The 24,610-nt window shown below is 44.4% G+C and overlaps 1 protein-coding gene across 1 annotated transcript; it reads left to right on the top strand.

Annotated features, from left to right (window-relative positions):
- Positions 1-14,646: 14,646 nt before the first annotated feature.
- On the top strand, positions 14,647-23,539 carry GLOD5 (glyoxalase domain containing 5; the record flags this gene model as incomplete). The annotated part of the gene is made up of 4 exons (XM_081081810.1): positions 14,647-14,709; positions 17,835-17,972; positions 22,050-22,205; positions 23,414-23,539. The coding sequence occupies 4 exons, from the start codon at positions 14,647-14,649 to the stop codon at positions 23,537-23,539; spliced, it is 483 nt and encodes a 160-aa protein (XP_080937936.1).
- Between the last annotated feature and the right edge of the window lie 1,071 nt (positions 23,540-24,610).

Raw genomic sequence — 24,610 nt, 5'->3', positions numbered from 1 at the left:
TCGATGTTTCTCTCTCATCGATGTTTCTATCTATCCCTCTCTATCCCTCTCCCTTTCTCTCTGTAAAAAATCAATAAAATATATTTTAAAAAAATAAAGAAATAAAAATTAAGAAAAGTCATGGTGTCATGTCAACAAAGTTGACTTCCTTCTGGAGTTCCTAGGAGAGAATCCAGTTCGTATAGGACACCTGCACTCCTGAGCTCATGGCCCCTTCCTCCACCTTTGAAATTAGTATTTCATCTTCTAATCTCTTTCTGTATCCATCTATCTCTACCTCTATATCTGCTTATATCATTACATCACCTTTTCTTTTTTTAACATATTTTTATTGATTTCAGAGAGGAAGGGAGAGGGAGAGAGAGAAACATCATTGATGAGAGAAAATCATTGATCCTCTGCCTCCCGCATGCCCCCCTCCCCCGAACAGGGAAGAAGCCCACAACCCAGGTATATGCCTTGATGGGGAACCAAACCGTGACCTCCTGGTCCATGGGTCAATGCTCAACCACTAAGCCACGCTGACAGGGCTCACATCACCTTTTCTTTTTCTTTTTTAATTATATATATATATTTTTTTAAAAATATATTTTATTGATTTTTTACGGAGAGGAAGGGAGAGGGACAGAGAGTTAGAAACATCGATGAAAGAGAAACATCGATGAGCTGCCTCCTGCACACTCCCCACTGGGGATGTGCCCTCAACCAAGGTACATGTCCTTGACCGGAATCGAACCTGGGACCCTTGAGTCCACAGGCTGATGCTCTAATCACTGAGCAAAACTGGCTAGGGCTTACATAACCTTTTCTAACACTACATCATGTTCTCTGACTCTTTCTCCCCCATATAAGGACACTTGGGATGATACTGGGCCCACTTAGATAATATAGGAGAATTTCCTAATCTCAAGATGTTTTACTTAATCATGTCTGCAAAGTCTCTTTTTCCATGTAAATTAACATAATCATATGTTCCAGGGATTAGGAAGTAGACACGTTTGGGGTGCTATTATTCAGTCACCAGAGACATACATGCACGAACTGCTCACAGACCTCACATTCTGAGTCATATACTTTCAAATACAGGGTGTCCCAAAAATGAATAATTATGAAGGCAGTGCTTATTAAAATACATTTCATTTTCAAAATGGAGCTATCAGCTATTAAAGTGTGTATACATTTTTGGGGGGACGAACACTTCCCGCCTGCTAATATAAATTCAAAAAGAACAGACACACACACATTTTAGGACATATATAGAAAAAAAGTCCTCAATCACTTGGAATTATACTCACAAAAACATAAGAGAACCCACCATCTGGGAAATATACACATAAATTGCAAAGTGAAATACAGTTTAGACATAAACCCACAAACACATACCTCACAAACATGGACATGTAACAGCAAACTGAATAGACCTTACACCCTTGATAAACCCACACAAAGATATCAGACACATACAGGTCAGAGACCTCACAACCTGAGATAGATAGATACCTACAAACAAATCAGAGATCTCAAATCCAGCAATATACATCCACAATCAAGTCAGAGACCTCATATTCTAAGAAAAAGAGCCAGAAACTAATCAGAGGCCTGAAATCTTGCAACAGGCACTCATTAAAAGATCAGAGAGTTTGTATTCTGGGATATACTCCCAAACAGGCTAAAGGTTTCAAACCAAGGGAAATGGAACACAAACCCAGAAAGACCTTGCAGGCCTTACACAATCACACACACACACACACACACACACACACACACACACCAAAAAATGAGACCTAACACCCAGGTTCATACAACCACAAACATATCAGAGAACTTATATTCTTGGCATACACCCATGAAAGACACCTCATACACTGATAATTATAGTGACAAGCAGATCAAATCCTGGGCCTATATGCACAAACGGATCAGACACCTCACACGCTGGGACATACACCCGTGAACATATCAGAGATCTTCCATTCTGATGAACATACAAACAGATCAAAGGCCTCACAACTGGGACATACACAAAGAGATCAGAGACCTCACATCCTGGGACACACTTGCAGAAACTACCCTAAAATTTTAGGACATACAGCCACAGATACCATGCAGACATTACACCTGGGAATTATAACCACAAAGAGATGAAAGACCTCAAACTCTTGCTACAGCTATGAAAAGATCAGACACACAGAGACTTATTACTGGGAAGCACACCCAGAAACAGATCAGAGACCTCATACTCTGGGAAGTATATGCACAAACAGGCCTTGACATACAGCAATGAAGACAGATACTAGTATCATAGTAGTATACAGCAACAAATGGACCAGAGATCTCACACCCACAAACAGAGCAGAAACTTCACATCCTGGACACACATACACACACACAAACGGATCAGAGAACTCGCATCCTGGAATATATACCCACCACCAAATCAGAAATCTCTCATCCTGGAGAACAAACACCCAAACAGATCAGAGACCTCATAATCTCAGATACTACTCAAAGAGCTGAGATACCTCACACCTGGTACATGCATCCATGAACAGAGACCTCATATACTGCAACTTACAGCCACAAGCATGTCAGGGACCCCACACTTTGGGGACATATACCCACAAAAAGCTCCCACAAAAAGCTCAGGAACCTTACATCCTGGGATACACACCCATAAACAGTTCAGAGAGATGATACCCTGGGACACAGATTCCCCCATCCTCAAAATCATTAAAGCAATATCTGGACATAGACTCTCAAACCCCACAGAAACTTCCTCTCTAAGGGACTCAGTGGCCCAAACTGCTCAGACACCTAACAGCCTGGATGCAGACTCTGGTCACCTCAGTGATGTCTGGGACTTAGAAATCCATACAATTCACAGAAGGAACAAAACTCCTACAGGGTTCTCCAAAGAGTTCATGGCTGTGAAACCTGAGACAAAGACTTCTAAACAACTCAATGCCCCCGCACCCAGAACACAGACTGCCAGAGATCTGAGACTTCAAAGCCTGGCCTCAAGGACAAAGTCTCTTAGAGACATCAGACCCTGGGATTAAGAATCCCAAATAGTTATGATCACATTCTGGACATGAACAGAGAACAGCCCAGAATTCCCATACTTGGGGACATAGAACCCCAGTTAAAATATCTAAAAACCTGGAGATCTAAAAATGTGAACCAGCTCTAGTAAGTATGGCTCAGTTGGTTAGAGTGTTGTCCGGTGCACCTAAGGGTTGCAGGTTCTTAGGTTCAATTCCCAATCAGGGCACATGCCCAGTTTCCATCCACCAGTTGGGGTGCATCCTGGGTGGGAGGTGGGATAGGAGACCCATGGATATTTCTCTTGAGTCAATGTTTTTTTCTCTCTCTCTCCCTCTCCTTTCCTCTCTCCCTTTACAATCAATAAAAATATGTTGCCCAGCTGGTGTGGGTCAGTGGTTGAGCACTGACCTATGAACCAGGAGTTCACGGTTCAATTCCCGGTCAGGGCACATACCCAGGTTGCAGGCTCGATCCCCAGTAGAGGGTGTGCCGGAAGCAGCTGATCAATTTCACTCTCATCATTGATGTTTCTATCTCTCTCTCCCACTCTGAATCAGTAAAAAAATATTTTTAAAAAATGTCCTCCAGTGAGGATTAAAAAAATCCTATATAATAAAAGCCGAATATGCTAAGTGTTCGGTCCTCTGGTCATCCATTCAACCAATCAAAGCATAATATGCTAATGATATGCTAAGGCCGCTCAACCGCTCACTATGATGTGCACTTACCACCAGGGGGCAGACGCTCCGACCAGTAGGTTAGCTTGCTGCTGGTGTCTGGCAGATCGGGACTTAGCTAGATGGGCCGGACACACCCTGGAGCCCTCCCACAGTCCCTCTCCGGCTGGCCAACCTCCCACATTCCTCCCCAGCCCTGATCGTGCACTGGTGGGGTCCCTTGGCCTGGCCTGTACCCTCTTACAATCTGGGATCTCTTAGGGCAGCGGTTCTCAACCTGTGGGTCATGACCCCTTTGGCGGTTGAACGACTCTTTCACAGGGGTTGCCTAAGACCATCTTGCATACCAGATATTTACATTATGATTCATAATAGTAGCAACATTACAGTTATAAAGTAGCAACGAAAATAATTTTATGGTTGTGTCACAACATGAGGAACTGTATTTAAAGGGCCAGAAGGTTGAGAACCACTGCATTAGGGCATGTCAGAGAGCCAGTTTCAGCCTGATCCTGCAGGCCAGGTCGAGGGATCCCACTGGTGCACGAATTCGTGCACCGGGCCTCTAGTAATTAATAAAACAGTGAGACAGAGTGCCCAAAATACCCCTATATGGATACAGGTCACAAAAAGCTCAGAAATATCAAACCCTGGACAGAGACTCACAAAGACCCTGGAACACCACAAATTACCCTAAAAGGGAGCAGCTTAGTGCTGGCTTTTGGCTGGGATGCATCAGTTCTGTGGTCCATGGATCTCTCCATGGGCTGCTTGAGTGTCCTCATAATTTGTAAAGGGTGTCGCAAGATTTGAATTAATTGGTGCTCACTATCGGGACATGATAATCCAGTTTTTTGTGCCTAAATTGCAAGATATGGATGTGGACGACATGTGGTTTCAACAAGATGGTGCCACATGCCATACAGCCCGAGAAACAATTCAATTACTGCATGAGTCATTTCCTGGTCATGTAATTTCCCGTTTTGGTGATCAGAATTGGCCGCCCAGATCATGCAATTTAACGCCATTGGACTTTTTTCTTTGGGGTTTTTTGAAGTCTAAGGTTTATGCCAACAAGCCCACGACCACCCACGCCTTGAAGGAGGAAATTGAGCGCTGTATCAACGAAATTCAGCCACATTTATGCAAAACGGTCATGGAAAATTTCAACAAAAGAGTGCGTATGTGCCAGCAAAGCCGTGGAGGCCATTTACCCGATATGCTATTCCATACATAACCCTATATTGTATACTTTATGAATCAATAAAAAATTTACAATTTTTAATTATAAACCTGTGTTTTCTATCAAAATTACTTCTTGCGTGAATTTTGGGATACCCTTTTTATGGTGGCTGGCTTCCAATAGAGCGAGTGATCAAGATAGAGCAAGGTGGAAGCCCAATTCCTTTTAAACTTCCCTCTAAGTAGCACTTTGCTGCATCTCACAAATTTTCATTTTGTTCAAAGTATTTTTAAATTTATCTTAAGGCTCCTTTGACTCATTGAGCCTCTGCACCCTCCCCTAAAGCCTTCCTCTAGAGCTCAGGCCCTGCTTCTTGCATAAATGTACAAACCTGTATCTCTTATAACCAGATTCACGTTTTCACAAGAGGAACAGTTTTTTCTTTCTTTCTTCCTTTTTTTTTTTTTTAATTCTCGCCCATGGATATTTTCCCACTGATTTATAGAGAGAGTGGAAGGGAGGGAGAAGAAGGGAGAGATAGAAACATCGACGTGAGAGAGACACATCAATTGGTTGCCTTCTGCACAAGCCCCTACTGAGGCTGGGGAACCTGCAACCGAGGTACATGCCCTTGACCAGGAATCAAACCTGAGAGCCTTCAGTCTGCAGGTGGAGGCTCTAATCACTAAGCAAAACTGGCCAAGACTTCTTTTTTTAAAATCATCACCTGAGGATATGTTTTATTGATTTTTAGAGAGGGGGGAAGGAGAGAGAGAGAGAAACATTGATAGGTTGCCTCCCATACATGCCCCTACTGAGGATCGAACCCACAACCCAGGTATGTGCCCTGACTGGGAATTGAGCCTGTAACCTTTTGTGTATAGGACGATGCTTCAACTGACCCAGCCAGAGCAGAAGAATGCTTTTTCTCACTGTGCATCCCTGCCTTATGATGCACAGCCTGTTATGAATGTTCTTGAGAGAACAGCTGAAGTAATTGTGGGTTTACTAGAGGTGGAGACCCAGTTCTGGAGAGTTTTTACTCTTTCATGAATCCAAAACACATTTATGTAAAATGATATGTCCACGTTACTCATAAGTTTCAACTGAGACAGTCTCAGACACAAACTGGCCCTGGCCAGAGATGGCATTTACCTGGTTCATGTCTTCTCCCCCAGCCCTGAATTCTTTTAGAAGGAATGTGTGATTAAGGGGAAGGGGCTGAAATTAGGGGAGTATAGGTATGTGGGTTGTATATTGTCCTGACTCAGAGCAGTCTTATAAAACTTCAGCAGGTCAAGTTAAGGCTTAGAAAGATGATCCAAAAAGCTAGACTCTGCCTGGCTGGTGTGGCTCAGTGGTTGAGCATCAACCTATGAACCAGGAGGTCATAGTCTGATTCTTGGTCAAGGGACATGCCTGGATTGCGGGCTCGATCCTCAGTGTGGGGGGTGCAGGAGGCAGCCAATCAATGATTCTCGTCATTGATGTTTCTTTCTCTCTCCCTCTCTCTTCGTCTCTGAAATCAATAAAAATATTTAATTTAAAAAACCCAAAAGCTAGACTCTCCTACCATTAAACCAGGAATTGGGGGTTCCAGGCTCTGAAATAGGGTCTACCAGGCTCCAAACCTCACCTGCACTAGGTGTGAACTGGTAGTACTGGGTGTGAATGAGGTCTGAGGAGAGATGGACTCAAATGTTCATTTAAGCAATGTCCATCCTGAGACACAGGGTTCCCACTCCAGGGTTGGTGTCAGGAGACACAAGCACCTCCCTACACAGTCTCCACGAATGTTGTCAAGGGAGATTGTGACTTCCAAAACAAAGGGCATGACAGAGATTCTTAAGTAGGTTGCTACGTACTATTAAACTTCATGGTCTAAACAAGGAAGCCAGGGTTGCTATGATTCCTGTGGAGGAGTTCATAGCCAATCATGTGACTCCCACTTCTCACTGCCTTTCTGAACATGCATATGGCCAGGAGCTGCCCTGTCTCATTAACTCTTCATTCCCACCCCTCATGCTCTCCTTGTGTATGTGACCTAGGAAGGGCTGTTTCATCTCAATGTCACCCTGGCTAGTGTGGCTCAGTTAGCTGGGCGTGGTCCGGTGCACCAATTCTCTGTTGGGGCACGTGCCCAGGTTTTAGGTTTGATCCCCAGTAGGCACCGTGCAGGAGGCAGCCGATTGATGTTTCGCTCTCACATCAGTGTTGTTGTTGTTTTCTCTCTCTCTCCCCCTCTCTCCCTTCCTCTCCCTCTAAAAAACAATTTTAAAAAACCTTGAATACATCTTGCCAACAAGCTCAGAAAACATTATTAAGCCCCTTTGATAGAGAAATGACAACAAAACAAAAATGAAATTCAACTTTAAGAAAAAAACAAAAAACCTGTACATCCAGGGACAAGGACCCCCAAATAGCTTAGAGACTTCACACCCTGGGAGAGAACCACAAACATCTGGAAGACCTACACCTCTGTGACACAGACCCCCAAACAGCTGAGAGACTTCACAGTTTGTCATACCCTGAACTGAGATTCCAAAACAAGTCTGAGACTTCACATCCTGGACACAGTCCTCCAAACTGCATCCAATGTGTTAACTACCTTAGGAGTTGACTGACTTGAGAACCACTGTCCTCCTAGTAATCTATACTCAGCCCAACACCTTCCCTGCCTGATGCTTAAAATCCCATCACTAAAAAGTTTACTCCTTTGAGTTTAGTCTTGCTCCTTCCTCTAGCAAAATTCTTTTAATTGCCACCCACCTTTCCATCTCAAAGCATGAAAACATGCATTTTTAGCATTTATGTCCCACCCTCACCCTGCTCCTCCACACACACACACACACACACACACACACACACACACACACACACCTCCACACACCCCTAGCCCAGAGGGGACAGGACACCTCCAAATCACCTTCTCCGAGGGAAGGTGGGTATGGCTTGGAGGAGGATCATGAGATCATCTTGAACCTTCTGTGCAGGACTCAGAGCTACAGACCGCCTAAAGTACAGATGTCAGGAACCCTGGAGAAGAATTGTTCCCAGTGCTGTTGTGAATGGTCAGGGGTTCCAAAAACTAGTATAATGGGATGCAATAAGCATTGCTTTAAAAAGAACAGGTAGAAGAGAATAGAAAAGATTACCCGACACATTCTGTGCCAGCCAATAATGCCAGCTTCTTTTACAGGTGCGTAAACTGAAGTTCCTATACAGGATTCGAACCTGTGACCTCCAATAGCCAAAGCCCTGACTCTGCAATCCCGAACGCCAGCCCAGGAACCACAGCGTCTGCGCCAAGCCGGCAGCCAATAACAATGCATAGCCAGAGGACCCGACTCACCACCCGAAAGTGATTCGTAAACCCTTGCTACCCTGGAAGAGCTTGGGGTCGGTTATCTCGCGGTGACCAATCAGAGATCAGGGAAGGATTTAATCTGGCCCTAGCCCCACCCATCTCCGCCGTTGATTCGAATATGCACAGCCAATTGGGCGGGACTAGACTTAAGATCATGGCGTTGGCGGCTTCCGGATAGGTAGAGGCTTTTGAGCCAGGGTGGAGTGTGTCAGGGCAGCGCCATTCTCTTCTTTGTCTGGGGTGGGGCCCGATCCACGCATGGGATCAGGAGACCTTTCGTGTACCTACATATAAAGTAGTTTCTTCCAAAATACACGATCCCCCTACCCCCGTGGTACCTCCCGAAGCGGACTGTTCCATGTCCGCATAGCGATAGGGTGTGTCTTGGAGCTGCCCTGTCTCATTAACTCTTCATTTCCACCCCTCACACTCTCCTTGTGTATGCGACCTACGAAGGACTGTTTCATGTCAACGTCCCAGGAATGGCTCAGTCTTCGTTTCACCCCAACACAACTAAACAGACTCATGTCTTCCCCACCCACGTTTCATCCCTGTCTCCCCTCCACATGTCCCCCAGTGGACCATCCCATCCCTTTACCCCATGATCATTAAGAGCCTAGTAAAGGTGTCCCACCCCCTGCTGCAGAGCCTTGGGCTATACACAGGCATTCATCCCCCTGGTGCCACCGACAGAAGTGGGAATTTGTGTGGCAGCAACTATCAAAAAAAAATAATAATAATTGGCACCTCTCCCCACTAGAATGACAATACCACCTGGGTGTGTGTGGATTTCCAGTCCCGCCCCCCCCCCCCCCCCCCCGTTTTCAACAGCCCTGCACACAATAGTTGCTAAAAAGGGACTTTGTTGAATAAATGACTCCTTTGAACGGACAATTCCACTTCTAAAATATGTGTTCTAAGGAAACACACATGAACAGGTCTGTGTGCACAAGCATGGGAGGAGCAAACACGTAGGAGGAAAAGTGTTAATGAAAATAGGTGGTTCATGCTATACCATGGAGAACTGGCTGACAGTGAGACAGAATGAGGCGTCCCCACAGGAAACACACCCCAGATGGCTCAGGGATGCCACATCACTGGACATACAGCACAAAGAGCTTGGACACGGTGACCACAGACCACAAAAGGGCCTGCAGACCTCACACTCTGGCCACAGGCTGGCAGAAAGCTCCTAGAACTCACATAATGAGATGTCGGTAATCTGTTATTTTACACATCTCTTCCTCTGGTCACATACTCCTACAAACATCTCAGAGCTCTCACACCTTGGAACTCCAACAACACACCTCAGGGACTTTCCACACTGGGCCACAAACTCCAAACAGCTCACATTCCGCATGCCATGGACACAGAGCCCAAAACAGCCCAGAGACCTCAGCACCTGGGATATATATTAAAAATCTTGGCAAATACTTCAGACTTTTTTGAAATCCTTAACCGAGGATATATTTTTTCCATTGGTTTTTAGAGAGAGTGGAAGGAAGGGAGGGCGAGGGAAACATCAATGCGAGACAGACACATTGATTGGTTGCCTCCCACATGGGCTCCTGGGTCTGGGATTGAACCTGCAATCCAGGCATGTGCCCTTAACTGGGAATATGCTCTAACCATTTGAACACACAGGCCAGGGCAGACACACTCGACATAAACCACAAAACAATTCAGTGGTCTAGACACAAACATAATGGTGACACACGTGTGCTGGTTGGAGGGACTGTCTCAAAGACATGCTGTTAGTGGATTTATTTGAACAAACGATTCAAATTGAGCATCACCCAGAAGTGGGTAGGAGCATTTCATGACAGAAGCTGGGGCAAGGCTTTTTTAAAAATATATTTTTTAATTTTTTAATATATATTTTTATTGATTTCAGAGAGGAAGAGAGAGAAACATCAGTGATGAAAGAGAATCATTGATCAGCTGCCTCCTGCACGCCCCACACTGAGGATGGAGACCACAACCTGGGCATGTGCCCTGACTGGGAATGGAACCGTGACCTCCTGGTTCATAGGTCGATGCTCAATCCACTGAGCCAAACCAGCTAGGGCTAAAATATATTTTATTGATTTCAGAGAGCAAAGGAGAGGGAGGGAGACAAACATCAATGATGAGCGAGAATCATTGATCAGCTGCCTCCTGCATGCCCCACACTGAGAATCAAGACCACAACCCAGGCATGTGCCCTGACTGGGAATGGAACCGTGACCTCCTGGTTCTTAGGTCGATGCTCAGTCACTGAGCCGTACCAGCTGGGCATGGGGCAAGGCTTTTATAGAGCAGATGTGGAAGCAAAACGAGGTGATCATTTGACTGGTTAGGACTTAAGGCTGCCTTATTTGGGAAGGCCTAGTTGGCTGTTTGTCATTGGTTTTTCATTAATTTTGATTTCTTGGATACAAATGCATTGACTCTGGCTTAGTTTTCAGTTTGCTTATGCAGGATAGCAAGGCATCAGAGCCACCTCAGTCTAATGGCCCCCTTCTAACTACTTTAACAGGTGGTATTTGAACTTTTCCTTCTTCGTTCCTGGTCTCCAATACACGCCTCCAGCATCACTTTCTCCCCAGTCTGTGTGACGTCATGAGCATGTACAACCGTGTGAAGCCAGAAATGTCCCCATCCCAGTGTGTGATCCTAGGAGTAGCCAAACCCTGATCTGTGTCACACCAGCAGTGTCCACGACCCAGGCCATATGATCAGGAGTGTTCAAACCACCATGTGAGTGACGCCAGGAGTGTTGACTTCCCAGTCTGTGTGACCACATAAGTGTCCAAATACCCATTTGTGTGACCCCAGGGCCACCCACACCACAGTCTCTGATCTCAGCAGTGTCCACTTCCAAGTCTATATGGAGGAGTGTCCATCAGCTACTCTGTGTGACCATAGGAGTGACCTTGCCTTAATGTCTGACCCCAGGGGTGGTAACTCATCATTTCTTTGACCACAAGAATGTCCACTCTCCTTTCACTGAGATCACAGGTATGTCCACAACACAGTCTATGTGACCATTGGACATCCACCTCAGTCACTCTGACCCCAAGAGCGTCCTCTCCTCTGTGCAACACCATGGATACTCACACCCCAGTCTGTGTGACATGAGGAAATGTCCAGTCTACAACACATGTGATTCAGGAGTGTCCAATCCTCAGTGTGTTTAACTTCAAGAGTCTCAAACTCCCTCTGGAGACTCCAGGAATGTTGACTTTCCAGTTTGTGTGACCCTTGGAGTGTTCACATCCCTTTCTGAGTGACCTCATGTCTATCCATACTCTAGCCTGAGTGACTCCAGGAGTGTCCAACCCCCCAGCTTTGTGACTCCATGTCTGTGCACACCCATTCTCTGTGACCTCACAGTTGCCCACACCTTAGGTGGTCTGAGCCCAGAAGGGCCCACATCCCAGTCTGAATGACCCCAAGAGGCTCCACACTCCAATCTGTGCTACTTCATGGGCATCCACAACCCAGGGGCATCTACAACCCAGGCTATCTGACCCCTTGGATGTCCACAACCCAGTATGTGTAATCCTATGAATGTCCGCAAACCTGTCTGGGTGACTTGGGAGTGTCCATCTCCTAGTGTGTGACCCCAAATGTGTCCACGTGCAAATCGGTTTGACCCCAGGACTTCCCACACACCAGTTTCTTTGACTCCAGTACTGTTGACATGCTAGCCAAACTGACCCCACTCTGGGTGATCCCAACATTGTATAGTCTCCAGTGTGTGTGATTCCAGGAGTGTCCACTCTCCAGTGTGTGTGACTTCTGGAATGCCCCAAGCCGCATCTGAGTAACCCAAGACTGTCCATACCCCTTTGTGTGTTACCATACATGATATCCACACCCCTGTCTATGTGGCCATAGGAGTGTTCACACCCCATTCAGTGTGACTCCAGGATTACCCACATTCTGTCTCTATGACCTCAAGGGTGTCCACACCCCAGTCCATGTGGCCCTAGGAGTGCCCACACAACAACTGCACAATGGTATGTTCCAAGATAGTAGTGTATTCCTCAGGGCTGCTGCTCCCTACACCCCCTGTGGGTGTGGCCTGGGAGGGGCAGTTCATGCCTAATTCAGTGGATCATTTTGTCCCTAACTCCCTCCAATACCATTAAGTGGTCTCTTCCTATTTCCCTTTACTTTCCCCAGTTGACCATTCAATTTCTATATCCCTCTCCCTAACCACACACACACACACACACACACACACACACACACACACACAATGTGTCCCACATCCCCAAATAGACTGTCCCAGCCCCAGACACTGCAGATCTTGTAGAGAAAAAAAGCCACAGCTGCAGCCTCTTGCTGCAGATCCCACATTGCAGAGAGTAGTGGGGGAGAAACCATTAAGTGTACCACTGATGGGAGTAAAACCTTCCAGGACCTTGTGAAACATCTAAATAAAAATTGAACCTCTTCTCCTCCCCAACCAGAATGTCAGCCTCATGTGGACAGGAACATTTGTCTTTCTTATTCTCTGATGTCTCTCCAGCACCTAGAACAAGGCTCAGTACACAGCACACACACATTCGGTGTTTGTTGAATGAATGAACCCTTCGACCCAACAATTCCACTTCTAACACCCACACACATGCCCAGAGCTGTGCGCACAAGGCTGGTAGGCACAGACAACTGGGAAACCCTTGTAATTGTACATTTGTGGCCAATGACTGTTGCAGAGTAAGATGATGGTGGGAGTTGGTGTTGTACCACAGAGCACCAGCCACATGTGATACAGAAGGACTGGGACCTGTGTTTACCTGTGAGGGTGGAGGTGCCTTCCACAGGACATGCTGTTGACAAGCAAAAGCAGGTGGGAGCTGGTTATGGTGACCGTGTGTGTGTGTGTGTGTGTGTGTGTGTGTGTGTGTGTGTAAGAAAACACTAGAAGCTAATCCCAGTGGTCATTTTTGGAGAGTGAAGCTGGGGATGACATGTGTAGTCCATATATTGATGTATTCCATATACTGATGTATTGTTGGAACCTTTTCAACAAAACTAGGTCCACATATTATTTGTATAACTCTTAAAATTTTTAAAAAATATATTTTTACTTATTTCAGAGAGGAAGGGAGAGGGAGAGAGAGACAGAAACATCAATGATGAGAGAGCATCACTGATCGGCTGCCTCCTACGTGCCCCACACTGGGGAACAAGCCCACAACCTGGGCACCTGGGCATGTACCCTGACCAGGAGTTGAACTATGAACTCCTTGTTCATAGGTTGACACTCAACCACTGAGCCACACCGGCAGGGCTGTATAACTCTTTATAAAGGAAAAGCATATACTCAAAACAATATCCAGAGCACAGAGTGTGTACGGGGTAGGTATCTAGGGTATGTCTAGGAACAAGAATCCCAAACTCACATTCCCCAGGGCCGGACAGGTAACCCACAAGAGCAGGGTAAGGCAAGCGTAATGGGGTTGATGAATGTTCCCTGCCTTTCAGCATTGGAGGGTGAGGGTAGAGTGAGGGAAGGTCGAAGATGAAGAAGACCCCAGAGCTCACACCCTAAAAGAATTCAGGAACATTGCACCCTGAGGCAAAAAACATTTACTATTTTGGAGAACCAGTAAACAGACCCATAATAAGTCATAGTGGTCATACTCTAACTCAGCTCCTAACTTCACACCCTGGACACAGACTTCCAAACAGACCAAAGATCTCACACTATGTGAACATACCCTTAAAGAGACCAGAGGCCTCACACCCTAGAATAATGCCTCCCACTACTTCAAGATTGGTGGGTTTTCAGTATTACAAAGTAATCCCTCACACATATACGCCTGTTATTCACAAACTGAATGTTTGCAACCCCTCAAATCCATATGTTGAAGCCTTAACCCCCAGTGTGATGGTATTAGAATGTGGGGCCTTTGGGAGGTGATTAGGTTTAGATGAGGTCATGAGGGTGGGGTCCTCATGATGGGATTAGTGCCCTGATAAGAAGAGACCAGAAAACTTGCTCTTTCTCTCTGCCATGTGAGGACATGGCAAGAAGGTGGCCATCTACAAGCCAGGTAGAGAGCTGTCACCAGACCCTGACCATACTGACACCCTGATCTTGGGCTTCAGGCCTCCAAAATTGTGAGAAAATAGATTTTGTTTTTTAAGCCAGATAGCCTATAGTACTTGGTTATGTTGGCCTGAGCTGTCTAAGACACACCTTAAGCTTTTGCTTTCAAGATCCTGAGTTTTATGTCAGAGTCCTTGTACTTGCACCGCCTACCTCTCTCACCACTAGCATTCCTCAGCCTGTGGCCCTCCCCTTCCTGCTCCTTGATCTCCAGGCGCTGAGCCAGAAGGTTGTCTGGAGTTCCCAGGGCAAGGACACTTAGCCTGCCATGCTGTCCCGTCTGCCCTCCAGGTTGCCAGCCAGGATGTGGGGCAGGACTTCGGAGAAGCAGGTGAATGGGATGGTCCTTGGGGGTGTAGGGCACAGGTGTTGTCACCAAGGCTGAGGACCTTCCAGCCCAGACCTGGTAACCTGCTTCTCTTCTATGCGGGCTATCCTGGTGTGTGGGCATACATTTCCCCTCTTCCTCTTTCTTTCTTCCTCTTTCAAAGGCAAGCAGATGGCAGCAGAGGGACATGGAAAGGTCCTGCTCTAACATATGGTCATTGATCAACATGTGTGCAGGCATGAGCTAAGGGCCAGCTGCTCTGCTCCCTCGGGGTGGCTCAGGGGAGCTAGTTCAGCTGGGACATTAGGATGGGCCAGGGTAGGGAGGAGCCAGGAAACCCCACTGACCTTGAGGTTTGCCATAAGAATTCCAGGGGCCCCTGACACCTTGAAGAGGACTTTGTAGAAAGATAGAGGACTTTGTAGAAAGCCTTACCTGTGAAGGAGGCAGGAGGGAAGGCATCATGGTCTGAGCACTCTATTATCCATATAGAGTTATTGGGAGGAATAAAAATTTTATTTTATATAGTGCTTAGAACAAGGCACATTAAGCCTTATGTGATTGCAATTTCTTGATGATCTGGCCCTTGCCTTCCCCTCCTGCTCATGCCTCACTCACGCTTGGATTCTAAGCCACAGTGGCCTTCTTCCTGTTCCTTAAGGGAGTCAGCCCAGCTCATCCTTGAATTTACAAAGATGGAGTTTCCCATATACAAAACAGGATCTGGGGAGTGAATCTAACCTGGCAGGGTAGTAAAAAATGGGAGGGTCCCTGGCCAGGTAGTTCAGTTGGTTAGAGTGTCGTCCAGATATGCCAAGGTTGTGGGTTTGATTTCCAGTCTGGGCACATACAAGAATCAACCAATGAATGCATAAATAAGTGGAACAACAAATAGATCTCTCTCTCTCCCCTCCTTGATCTCCCTCTCTCTAAAATCAATAAATAAAAATCTGTTAAAAACAGAGGCAGTAAAAATAAAAGAAAAATAAGAGGAATAGGTTGAGTAGATTTCCAAAGACTATCAAAATTGGGAACATACCCTGGCCAATGTGGCTCAGTAGGTTGACCGTCATCCTGTGCACTGAAAGGTAGCCAGTTCAATTCCCAGTCGGGGTACATACCCATGTCAGAGTGCGTACGGTCGGGTGGGTATGGGAGGCAACTGATCAATGTTTCTCTCTCACATTGATGTTTCTTTCTCTCCCTCTCCCTTCTTCTCTTTCTAAAAAAAAGTCAGTAAAAATTTTTTAAAAAAAAAGAAAATTGGGGATGTGGCTAAGCAGTGCTTAAGGAAAGCTTTAAATGTATAGATCAGAAAAGTTGGTTCTTTGAACAGATTAACAAAATATTAGTAACTTCTGTTTTCTCTCAAGCAATTAAGAGAAAAAATATGAACTACCAATATCAGGAATGAAAAGAGAGTACTATTACAGATACTATAGATGTTAAAAGGTTAATAAGAGCTCTGGCTTGTGTTGCTCAGCGGTTGGAGTGTCAGCGCACACACCAAAGGGTCGCAGGTTCAATCCCTGGTCAAGAGCACATACATGGGTTCAGGTTCAATCCCCAGCCCTGGTCGAGGCACATTTGGGAGACAACCAATCAATGTGTCTTACATCAATATTTCTCTTTCTCTTCTCCTCCTTCCCTCCCTCCTTTCCACTCTAAAAATCAATGGGAAAAATATCCTCAGGTGAGGATTAACAACATGTCAGTCATTTTCTCATTTTACTGCTTCTGTGTCCCTGTGGACCCTCTGTATCCATGAGGACAGCAGAACTCAGCAACTTTGCTAATTGATCCTCCACTCATGAAAATAGAACACACAGTATTTTTTAAAGCTGGGCCTCAGTGAAATCAACTGTTTAAAATGTAAGAACTTGAATGGAACAGAATAAAATTACATATGGTGGAATGGAATGAAATGGGAAGGAGAAAAGGAAAAGGAAGGAAAAGGAAGGAAAGGGAAGAGAAGACAGACTTTGTACTAGGCACTGGGCCTAATTGTTGAATATTATTGAACACCTGCTAGTTGTTTGAGATACAGTGAGGAACAAAACAGAGAAAAATCTCTACCTTTATGAAGCTTATATCCTAATTAAGAAGACAGATATTAACATGTGCAAAAGGCCCTGAGACCAAAGGTACAAGGATGGCCCTTATGAGGAATAGGCAAAAGGGCAATGTGGCTTGGGGTTCAAGAACAATATATGAGGCTATAGAGATTGGGGGGTCATTAACTCTATTGGCTACCTGTCAGGAATTGTTCTAAGCCCTTAAATATACAACTCTTTTTTTAAATGTTTACAACAGCCCTTTAAGATATGTATAAAACCATGCCCATTTTACAGAAGGGGAAACTAAGGCATAGAAAGATTAATTAAATGTCAGTCTGGCTCCGGAGTCTGTTCCTTTAACCACTATGCTCTGCTACCTATGGTGCCAGACCACAGGCACCTTACAATCCTGTAGCAGATGTAATGTAAATATACAAATTACTAAAAAATGCAAATCAAGAAAAAGATCTGGCGGGAGGTGTGTTAGAGGGCAGGAAGTTGGGGGAAGGAGGTATGCCCTCCTACTGGGTGTCAAGGTAGATTTGTAAACACACCTTTCCAGAAACATTTATTTTATCTGAAATGCTCCCTTCTTATTTTGTCCTCTGTGATCATAGCTTTGGAGTGGGGGAAAGATGGCAAGGTGTGTGTGTGTGTGTGTGTGTGTGCGCGCGCGCGTGTGTGAAATTGACCAATGGAGGGCTTGTGCTCATAGCGTTGGGCCTCCTCTGGATCTTGTCATTTCCTGCAAAAGAGATGAATTCCAGTTTGGGGAAAACAAGAGAGGGTTTGATCCTGGTCTCCACTCCCCTCATCTTTACCTCTCCCCCTCTGGAAGAAAAAGGAGAACAAGAAAGCAATGGAGAGTGGTCATGGCAGACACATGGGCTCTTGTGAAGCCACACATGGGCAATATGATTCTACTAAAGTTTCCTCTCAGGACTTTCCCCTTGAAATAGGGGTGAGGAGGAAGTATAATCATTGGGGAGGTGAGTGGAGGTAAGGAGAAAGAAATAGGAAACGGGTGTGACCAGCGTCAATGTGATCTCTTCTGATTTTTTTTTTTTTTAGTCATGGAGGCACAGCAGTCAGACCCCTTCCCCATGTCTTATCCATAGACTTGACCACATCGTGATGACAGTAAAGAATATCAAAGACACCACCATGTTTTATTCCAAAATTCTGGGCATGGAGATCATAACATTCAAGGTAATTATTATTTTTTAAAATATAATTTTATTGATTTCAGAGAGGAAAGAAGAGGGAGAGAGAGAGAAAAACATCGATAATGAGAGAGAATCATTGATTGGCTGCCTACTGCACGTTCCCTACTGGATCGAGCCTGCAACCCGGTCTTGTGCCCTTGACTGAAATCAAACCCGGGACCCTTTAGTCTGCAGGCCAACATTCTATCCACTGAGCCAAACCAGCTAGGGCTCAAGGTAATTATTTACACAAATGCCAAATTATAGGTGGAGTAAAAGTTGATGATAATACTTTTTAAATTAACTTTAAAAAACCCACAACAAATCTGTGAGAAAAATTTAAAGGATCAGTGAAGGAGATTCCAAATTTTGAATAGTGGAACTTCCAGAGAGAGAATGGAGAAATGGAGGGGAGGAAATTACCATAGAAATAATTCAAGAGAATTTCCAGTCCTTACATGGAAAGCGTTAGCTGAATATCCAGTACATTGACACTTAGCTGTGTTCTTAAGAAGTTAAAGAACATCAAAGTGAAAATGAAAACCCTAGGAAATTTCAGAGAGGTTAAAAAGAAAAGTAGTTCAACTACAATGGAAAAAGAAATATGCAGACGTCAGATTTCCTAAAATTTGCATCAGAGGCCAGAATACAAGACAAGATTTTTAGAGAAAATTTTCAACCTAGAATTCTATGTCCAACTAAACTATTAATCAAGATGAGGGTAGAATAAATCATTCTTAGACATAAAAGAACTTGGAAAATTTGCCCACTTACTTTGAAAATTGAGATTATGCTACATCAAAATGAGTGATTAAGCCAGGAGTAAGGAAGACATCAAAGTCAGGATACAGTGGATTCCAAGGAGAAGTTCCCAGATGTGGGGAAACACGAGACTTAGTTGGAAAGTCTTTTAGAAGGATTCTCTGAAAGGTCAGAGGCCTCTAGGCACGGACCCTGCCTTGACTTTTCCAAACAAGTCTGAGTCCCCGAGTGTTTTACTGGAATCTTTATGTTTAGACTTCAAAACATCCTTGCTTAAAGGACACTACAGATGCATGTGTCTTCTCAAGGATGCTTACCCTGCTGATGGTATCTAGAGCAGTGCTTCTCAACTTGTGGGTCGCGACCCCTTTGGCAGTTGAATGACCCTTTCACAGGGGTCGCCTAAGACCATCCTGCATATCAGATATTTACATTACGATTCATAACAATAGCAACATTACAGTTATGAAGTAGCAACGAAAATAATTTTATGGTTGGGTCACAATATGAGGAACTGTATTTAAAGGGCCAGAAGGTTGAGAACCACTGATCTAGAGGTTAATTTTAGTTCAAGCTGTTGCTCCAAGAAAAGCCTAAGGAGGCAGGCAAACGGAGCTGTCTGGTTCTTTTAGCCAGGCAGTCCCTTAGTCCTCTCTTTCACAGAAATGTGTGTCAGAGTAATCATTCATCCACAGCTCAGGGTCTGCTGGCCAGCCCCGGCACCCAGAAAGATACCTAGAAGATAATCAGTCCAATTTGAAACAGGAGAAAGAAAGTTCCTAAGAAAGAGAGCTCCCGGGAAAACAGGAGGTTTCCAGAGGTTGAATACTGTATTATCCTTGAGCAGTCTAAAAAACTGCAAAAGTGGGAAATGCAGAGAAAGCAAAAAATATTATCTCTTAAATTGAAAGAGCCCATATAATGGCAAAAAGAATAAAACATTTAAACTTAACATGAAACACTATGCATCAAAATAGAATTATGCAAAAACAGACTGGATATACATATATATAATCAAGATGGACAGTTCTAAAAAAGAACATGCTGAGTGAAAAACAGGATCAGGTCTACAGCATGGTACCACTTATACACACATAGAACAATAATACAGTTTTTACAATAACTCATTAAAACCAAACATTAAACACATTATAATGGTTGACTAGGGTGGGGACAGGACTGGAGAATGGAGATAAAAAGAATAAATGCATAAAGAAAACTACAGAGGGGCCTTGCATGGGTGGGCCAATAGTAATAATGAAGCATAGGATGCCTCAACTCCCCGTACATGGACACAGTGGAATACAATTTCAGTACACCTAGGATCAAACAAGTCCTAAAAGCTGCAAGAATGGAGGGTGGATGTATCATCTACAAAAGAATGAAAAATAGATGAATATCAGACTTCTTATCAGCAACACCAGATTCAGGAAGAAAACAAAGCCACGTATTTAAGAGGCCATTGGAAAATAACTTGCAACCTTGAATTCTATACTCAGCCAGACTATCATTCAAATGTAAAAGTGAAATAAAGTCATTTTCTGATAGAGTAGATGTGGTATCAATCATCCTATATAATATCCTATATAATAAAAGAGTAATATGCAAATCGACCAAATGGCAGAACTACCGGTCACTATAATGTGCACTGACCACCAGTGGGCAGATGCTCAATTCAGGAGCTGCCCCCTGGTGGTCAGTGTGCTTCCACAGGGGGAGCGCTGTTCAGCCAGAAGCCGGGCTGAGGGCCGGTGGGCGCAGTGGCAGTGGCGGGAGCCTCTCCTGCCTCCAGTGCTAAGGATGTCCGACTGCTGGCTTAGGCCCGCTCCCCATGGCATCAGTCCATGCACCGAAGAGTCACAGGTTTGATTCCTGGTCAAGGGCACATACCAGGGTTGCAGGTTCAATCCATGGCCCCAGTTGAGGCACATGTAGAAAGCAACCAATTGATGTGTCTCTGTCACATCGATGTTTCTCTCTCCCCCCCTCCCTCCCTCCTTTCCTTCTACTCTCTCTAAAAATTAATGGAAAAAATATCTTCAGGTGAGGATTAACAAAAACAAAAGAAAAAAAATGGCAGAGGTTGAAAGGCACAGGAGAGGGAGGAGACATGACGAAAAGAATAGTAGGGTCAATGAGATACTAGCTGTAGTTCATCTATCAAAACATACAGGTACAAATGGGTTATTTAAAAATTATCAAGGAACTGACAATCGAACCTCAGAGGGAAGGCCAGGGAGGGTGGGAGAGGGGCCAAGTGACCAACCAAAGGACTTGTATGCATGCAGTTAAGCATAACCAATGGACACAGACAGTAGGGGTGCGAGGGCATGTGCTGGGGGGCAGGAGTGTTGGGAGAGGTCAATGGGGGGGAAAGGAGACATGTAATACTTTCAACAATAAAGAATTTAAATTAAAAAAATAAAAAATAAATTATCAAGGAACCAAAATGATAGAATTCTATTGGGAGGGGTAGTAATGTGGATGAGCTAAATTCTCATGTATCATAGGGAGAGGATAGAGATGTCTAAAGTTGTTAAATCAAGAAATAGTGACACATCAGTTAGGGACTGTGTCTAGAGGCACATAGGAGAAAACCCAACTAACAGTGGGTAAAGAAGACAGAATTTTCTTTTTCTCTCATTTAACAACCACTGGAGAGACAGGCAGTCAGGGCTTGGGCCTTGGCTGGGAAGAAAGAGGAAGTGAATGGGCAAAATGTTCCAGCTCAGTGAGGTTGGGAGGTTCCCAGAAGCCCCACACACAACCTCTGCTGATATAATTTGGGTTGTGTTTATAAGAAAAAAGGGAAAATTTATTTTTAGTTGACAAACTGCTGTTTCTGTGATGGGTAGTATAAACACATTTGGAGATAAGGAAATAGTTTCCAGAAGAAATAAACACACACACACACACGTTAAAAGCCTGGATCTGAGGAAACCTCATGCCTGAAGTTTGAGGAAGACCTCCCTGGGTCATGCTTCTGTTTTCTCTGTAGGGAATGAGACTGGGGTGGGGCACAGGATTGTTATTTTTTTCATTAAATAGCCCTTTTCTACATTTAAAAAATCTATTTTATTGATTTTAGAGAGGAAAAAGAGAGAGACGTCAATAATGAGAGAAAATCATCAATTGACATTGGGAATTGTCACTACATGAGGCACATGTGACTTCCTAATTCATAGGTTGATGCTCAACCACTGAGCCATGCCAGCTAGGCCCTGTTCTACAATTTTTAAAGCTTGTTGGGGTAGGTAAAGGGGCTTTGCCTAACTCATCTTGGTGATATAACTCTAGGTGGTTTTCTCTCCCCCACTAGGGAGACAGGAAAGCATTGTGTTTTGGAGACCAGAAATTTAACCTTCACGAAGTGGGAAAAGAATTTGAACCCAAAGCTGCTCATCCAGTTCCTGGCTCTCTGGACATATGTCTGATCACAGAGGTACCTTTGAATGAAATGGTACAGCACCTCAAGGTGAGTCAGACTTCCATTCTTTTCAAGAAAGCTGCTGCAGATGCAGTGAAAACAGAAGCATGACCCAGGGAGGTCTTCCTCAAACTTCAGGCATAAGACGTTTCCTTGAATCCAGATAATGCCTGTACACAACTGTTTACTCATTATTTTTATTGACATCTTTTTTTTCACATAAACAAATGTATTTTAAAAGGAACCTTTACTTTACCCTTGTAAAAATTATACCTAAATTATCTTTATATAAGTACATTTATGTAAAAAGAAAATGTTCAACCAAATAAATGAAAAACTCATATCTTGGCACAAAAGGAAGGTAACTGTAAAAACAAATAGTTATAAAAGCATCACAATCGGCATTTGATTCTATCTATATCCACCCCCTGAACACTCCAGGCCTGACATTCCAAATGGAGATTTGGCAAGTGGCTAAGGAGGTGCTAAGGACTTGTTAGCATCCACCAGAGACTTTCTTCTTGCTATAATCAAAAGGATTGAAGAGGGAATAATTTATAATTTGCTATTATTTAATGTTGGTGTCCCTGTAACACTTAAAATTATTTCATGTAAAGGGGGCATTGGTTCTCCTGTTGGGGAAAAGAGATCAGGGTCTTAAATGTATTCTGTGAAAATATCCTAGACTCCTTTTTCAGAAAATATCAGTGAAAAAGTCTTGTTTGGAAGTAGAGAAAGCATAGGGGTGAAGAGTATGAACTTTGGCTTAGACTGCCTGGGTTTAAATTCTGACTCTACCACTTACTAAATAATACTAGACATTATTATCATCCCCATTTCACAGATAAGGAAACTGATGTACAGAGCATTTATCTGCCCAAGGCCATAGAGCTGAAATGTGGGAGCAGAGGGAGGGAGGGGAAAATGATAGATGAGATCAGAAAGATACAAGGGTCTTCTAGGCCACTATAAAGAATTAAATTTTGGCCAAAGCCGGTTTGGCTCTGTGGATAGAGCGTCGGCCTGCGGACTGAAGGGTCCCAGGTTCGATTCCGGTCAAGGGCATGTACCTGGGTTTCGGGCACATCCCCAGTAGGAGATGTGCAGGAGGCAGCTGATCGATGTTTCTAACTCTCTATCTCTCTCCCTTCCTCTCTGTAAAAAATCAATAAAATATATTTTAAAAAAAAAGAATTAAATTTTGGTCTCATGCATAGAATATAATGAATGACTTTTGTCTTTTCTTCCTACTTCAGGCTTGTGATGTCCCTATTGAGGAGGGTCCAGTCCCCAGAACTGGGGCAAAAGGGCCCATTATGTCCATCTACTTCCGAGACCCTGACGGAAACCTGATTGAAGTATCCAACTATATTTCCCCGTGATTGAAACTCGCCCTCCTCCATTTTGTTCCCTGAAGTGTTACCCATTTTCTTCCTTCCTCCAGACCCTCACCAGACCCAGAGGCCTCCAAGAACTGATGACTTCGGCACTTCACACATCCTGCTGGGGGAACCTGAGATGGGTTTGCGACCAAACCTACATGACTGAATGTTCTCCTTCCAGGCTGCCCCAATAAATTAATAAGCTCTCAATTAATATAAGCTCTTTGTTATTATTGTCTCGGCATTACATCTGTGTGTTTGTCTAGCGCATAAGGCCTCTGAGCTGTTTGGGGAGCAGAGACTAGGGTATGACATCTCTGACAACCAGGGCCAGGGCCAGGTCCTTGGGATTCAAGGTCTCCCGCAGATATCTCCTTGCCCATGAACCCATCTTTTTTTATCCTTTTAGACTCATCTCACTCCTTCCAGGTGATGCCTGATGTTTCCACCTCAGAAGCCTCACTGAACCCCAAGATCTCTATGATGGGGCCTTCAAGGAGCATCCCAGATACCACCTCCTCTTGGTGTGCCTTATCTGATCTCACCCCCAGGTGATGTGGAACTTTCTATTTTTGGATCTAGTAAGTCCGAACTCATCTCAGTTGAGGCTCAGCTCCTGACATATATTGAGCACCTCTGTGTGCTTGGCCCTGTTCCAGGCTTTGGAGAGACAGCATTGAACCGAAGAGATAAGCAAACCTTTGTTTAGAGAGCTACCATTCTAGTGGGAGAGATACAAAATAAATAAAATTAAGTAAGGAAAATACTAAGTATGTTATAGGATGATAAATACTTTGGAGGAAAAGAAAACAGGGGAAAAAGGGACCTCAGATAAAAATCACTGTGGCAGCTTCCAATGTGTAGTAGGATGGTCAGGGAGAACCTCACTAAGAAGGAGATATTTGAGCACAGGCCTGCAGAGATGAGGGGGGAGCTGCACTGACGGCTGGAAGAAGAGCGTACGAGGCAGAGGCCCTAAAGCCAGTGCAAAGGCCCTAAAGCATGAATGTGCCTGGTGTGTGTGAGGAACAGCAGGAGACGAGTGAGGAGGAAGAAGGAGCAACGAGTGAC

The sequence above is a fragment of the Myotis nattereri genome (assembly GCF_964212035.1).
Source record: "Myotis nattereri genome assembly, chromosome: X".
Lineage (NCBI taxonomy): Eukaryota > Metazoa > Chordata > Mammalia > Chiroptera > Vespertilionidae > Myotis > Myotis nattereri.
This window is presented reverse-complemented; position numbering and strand designations above follow the sequence as displayed.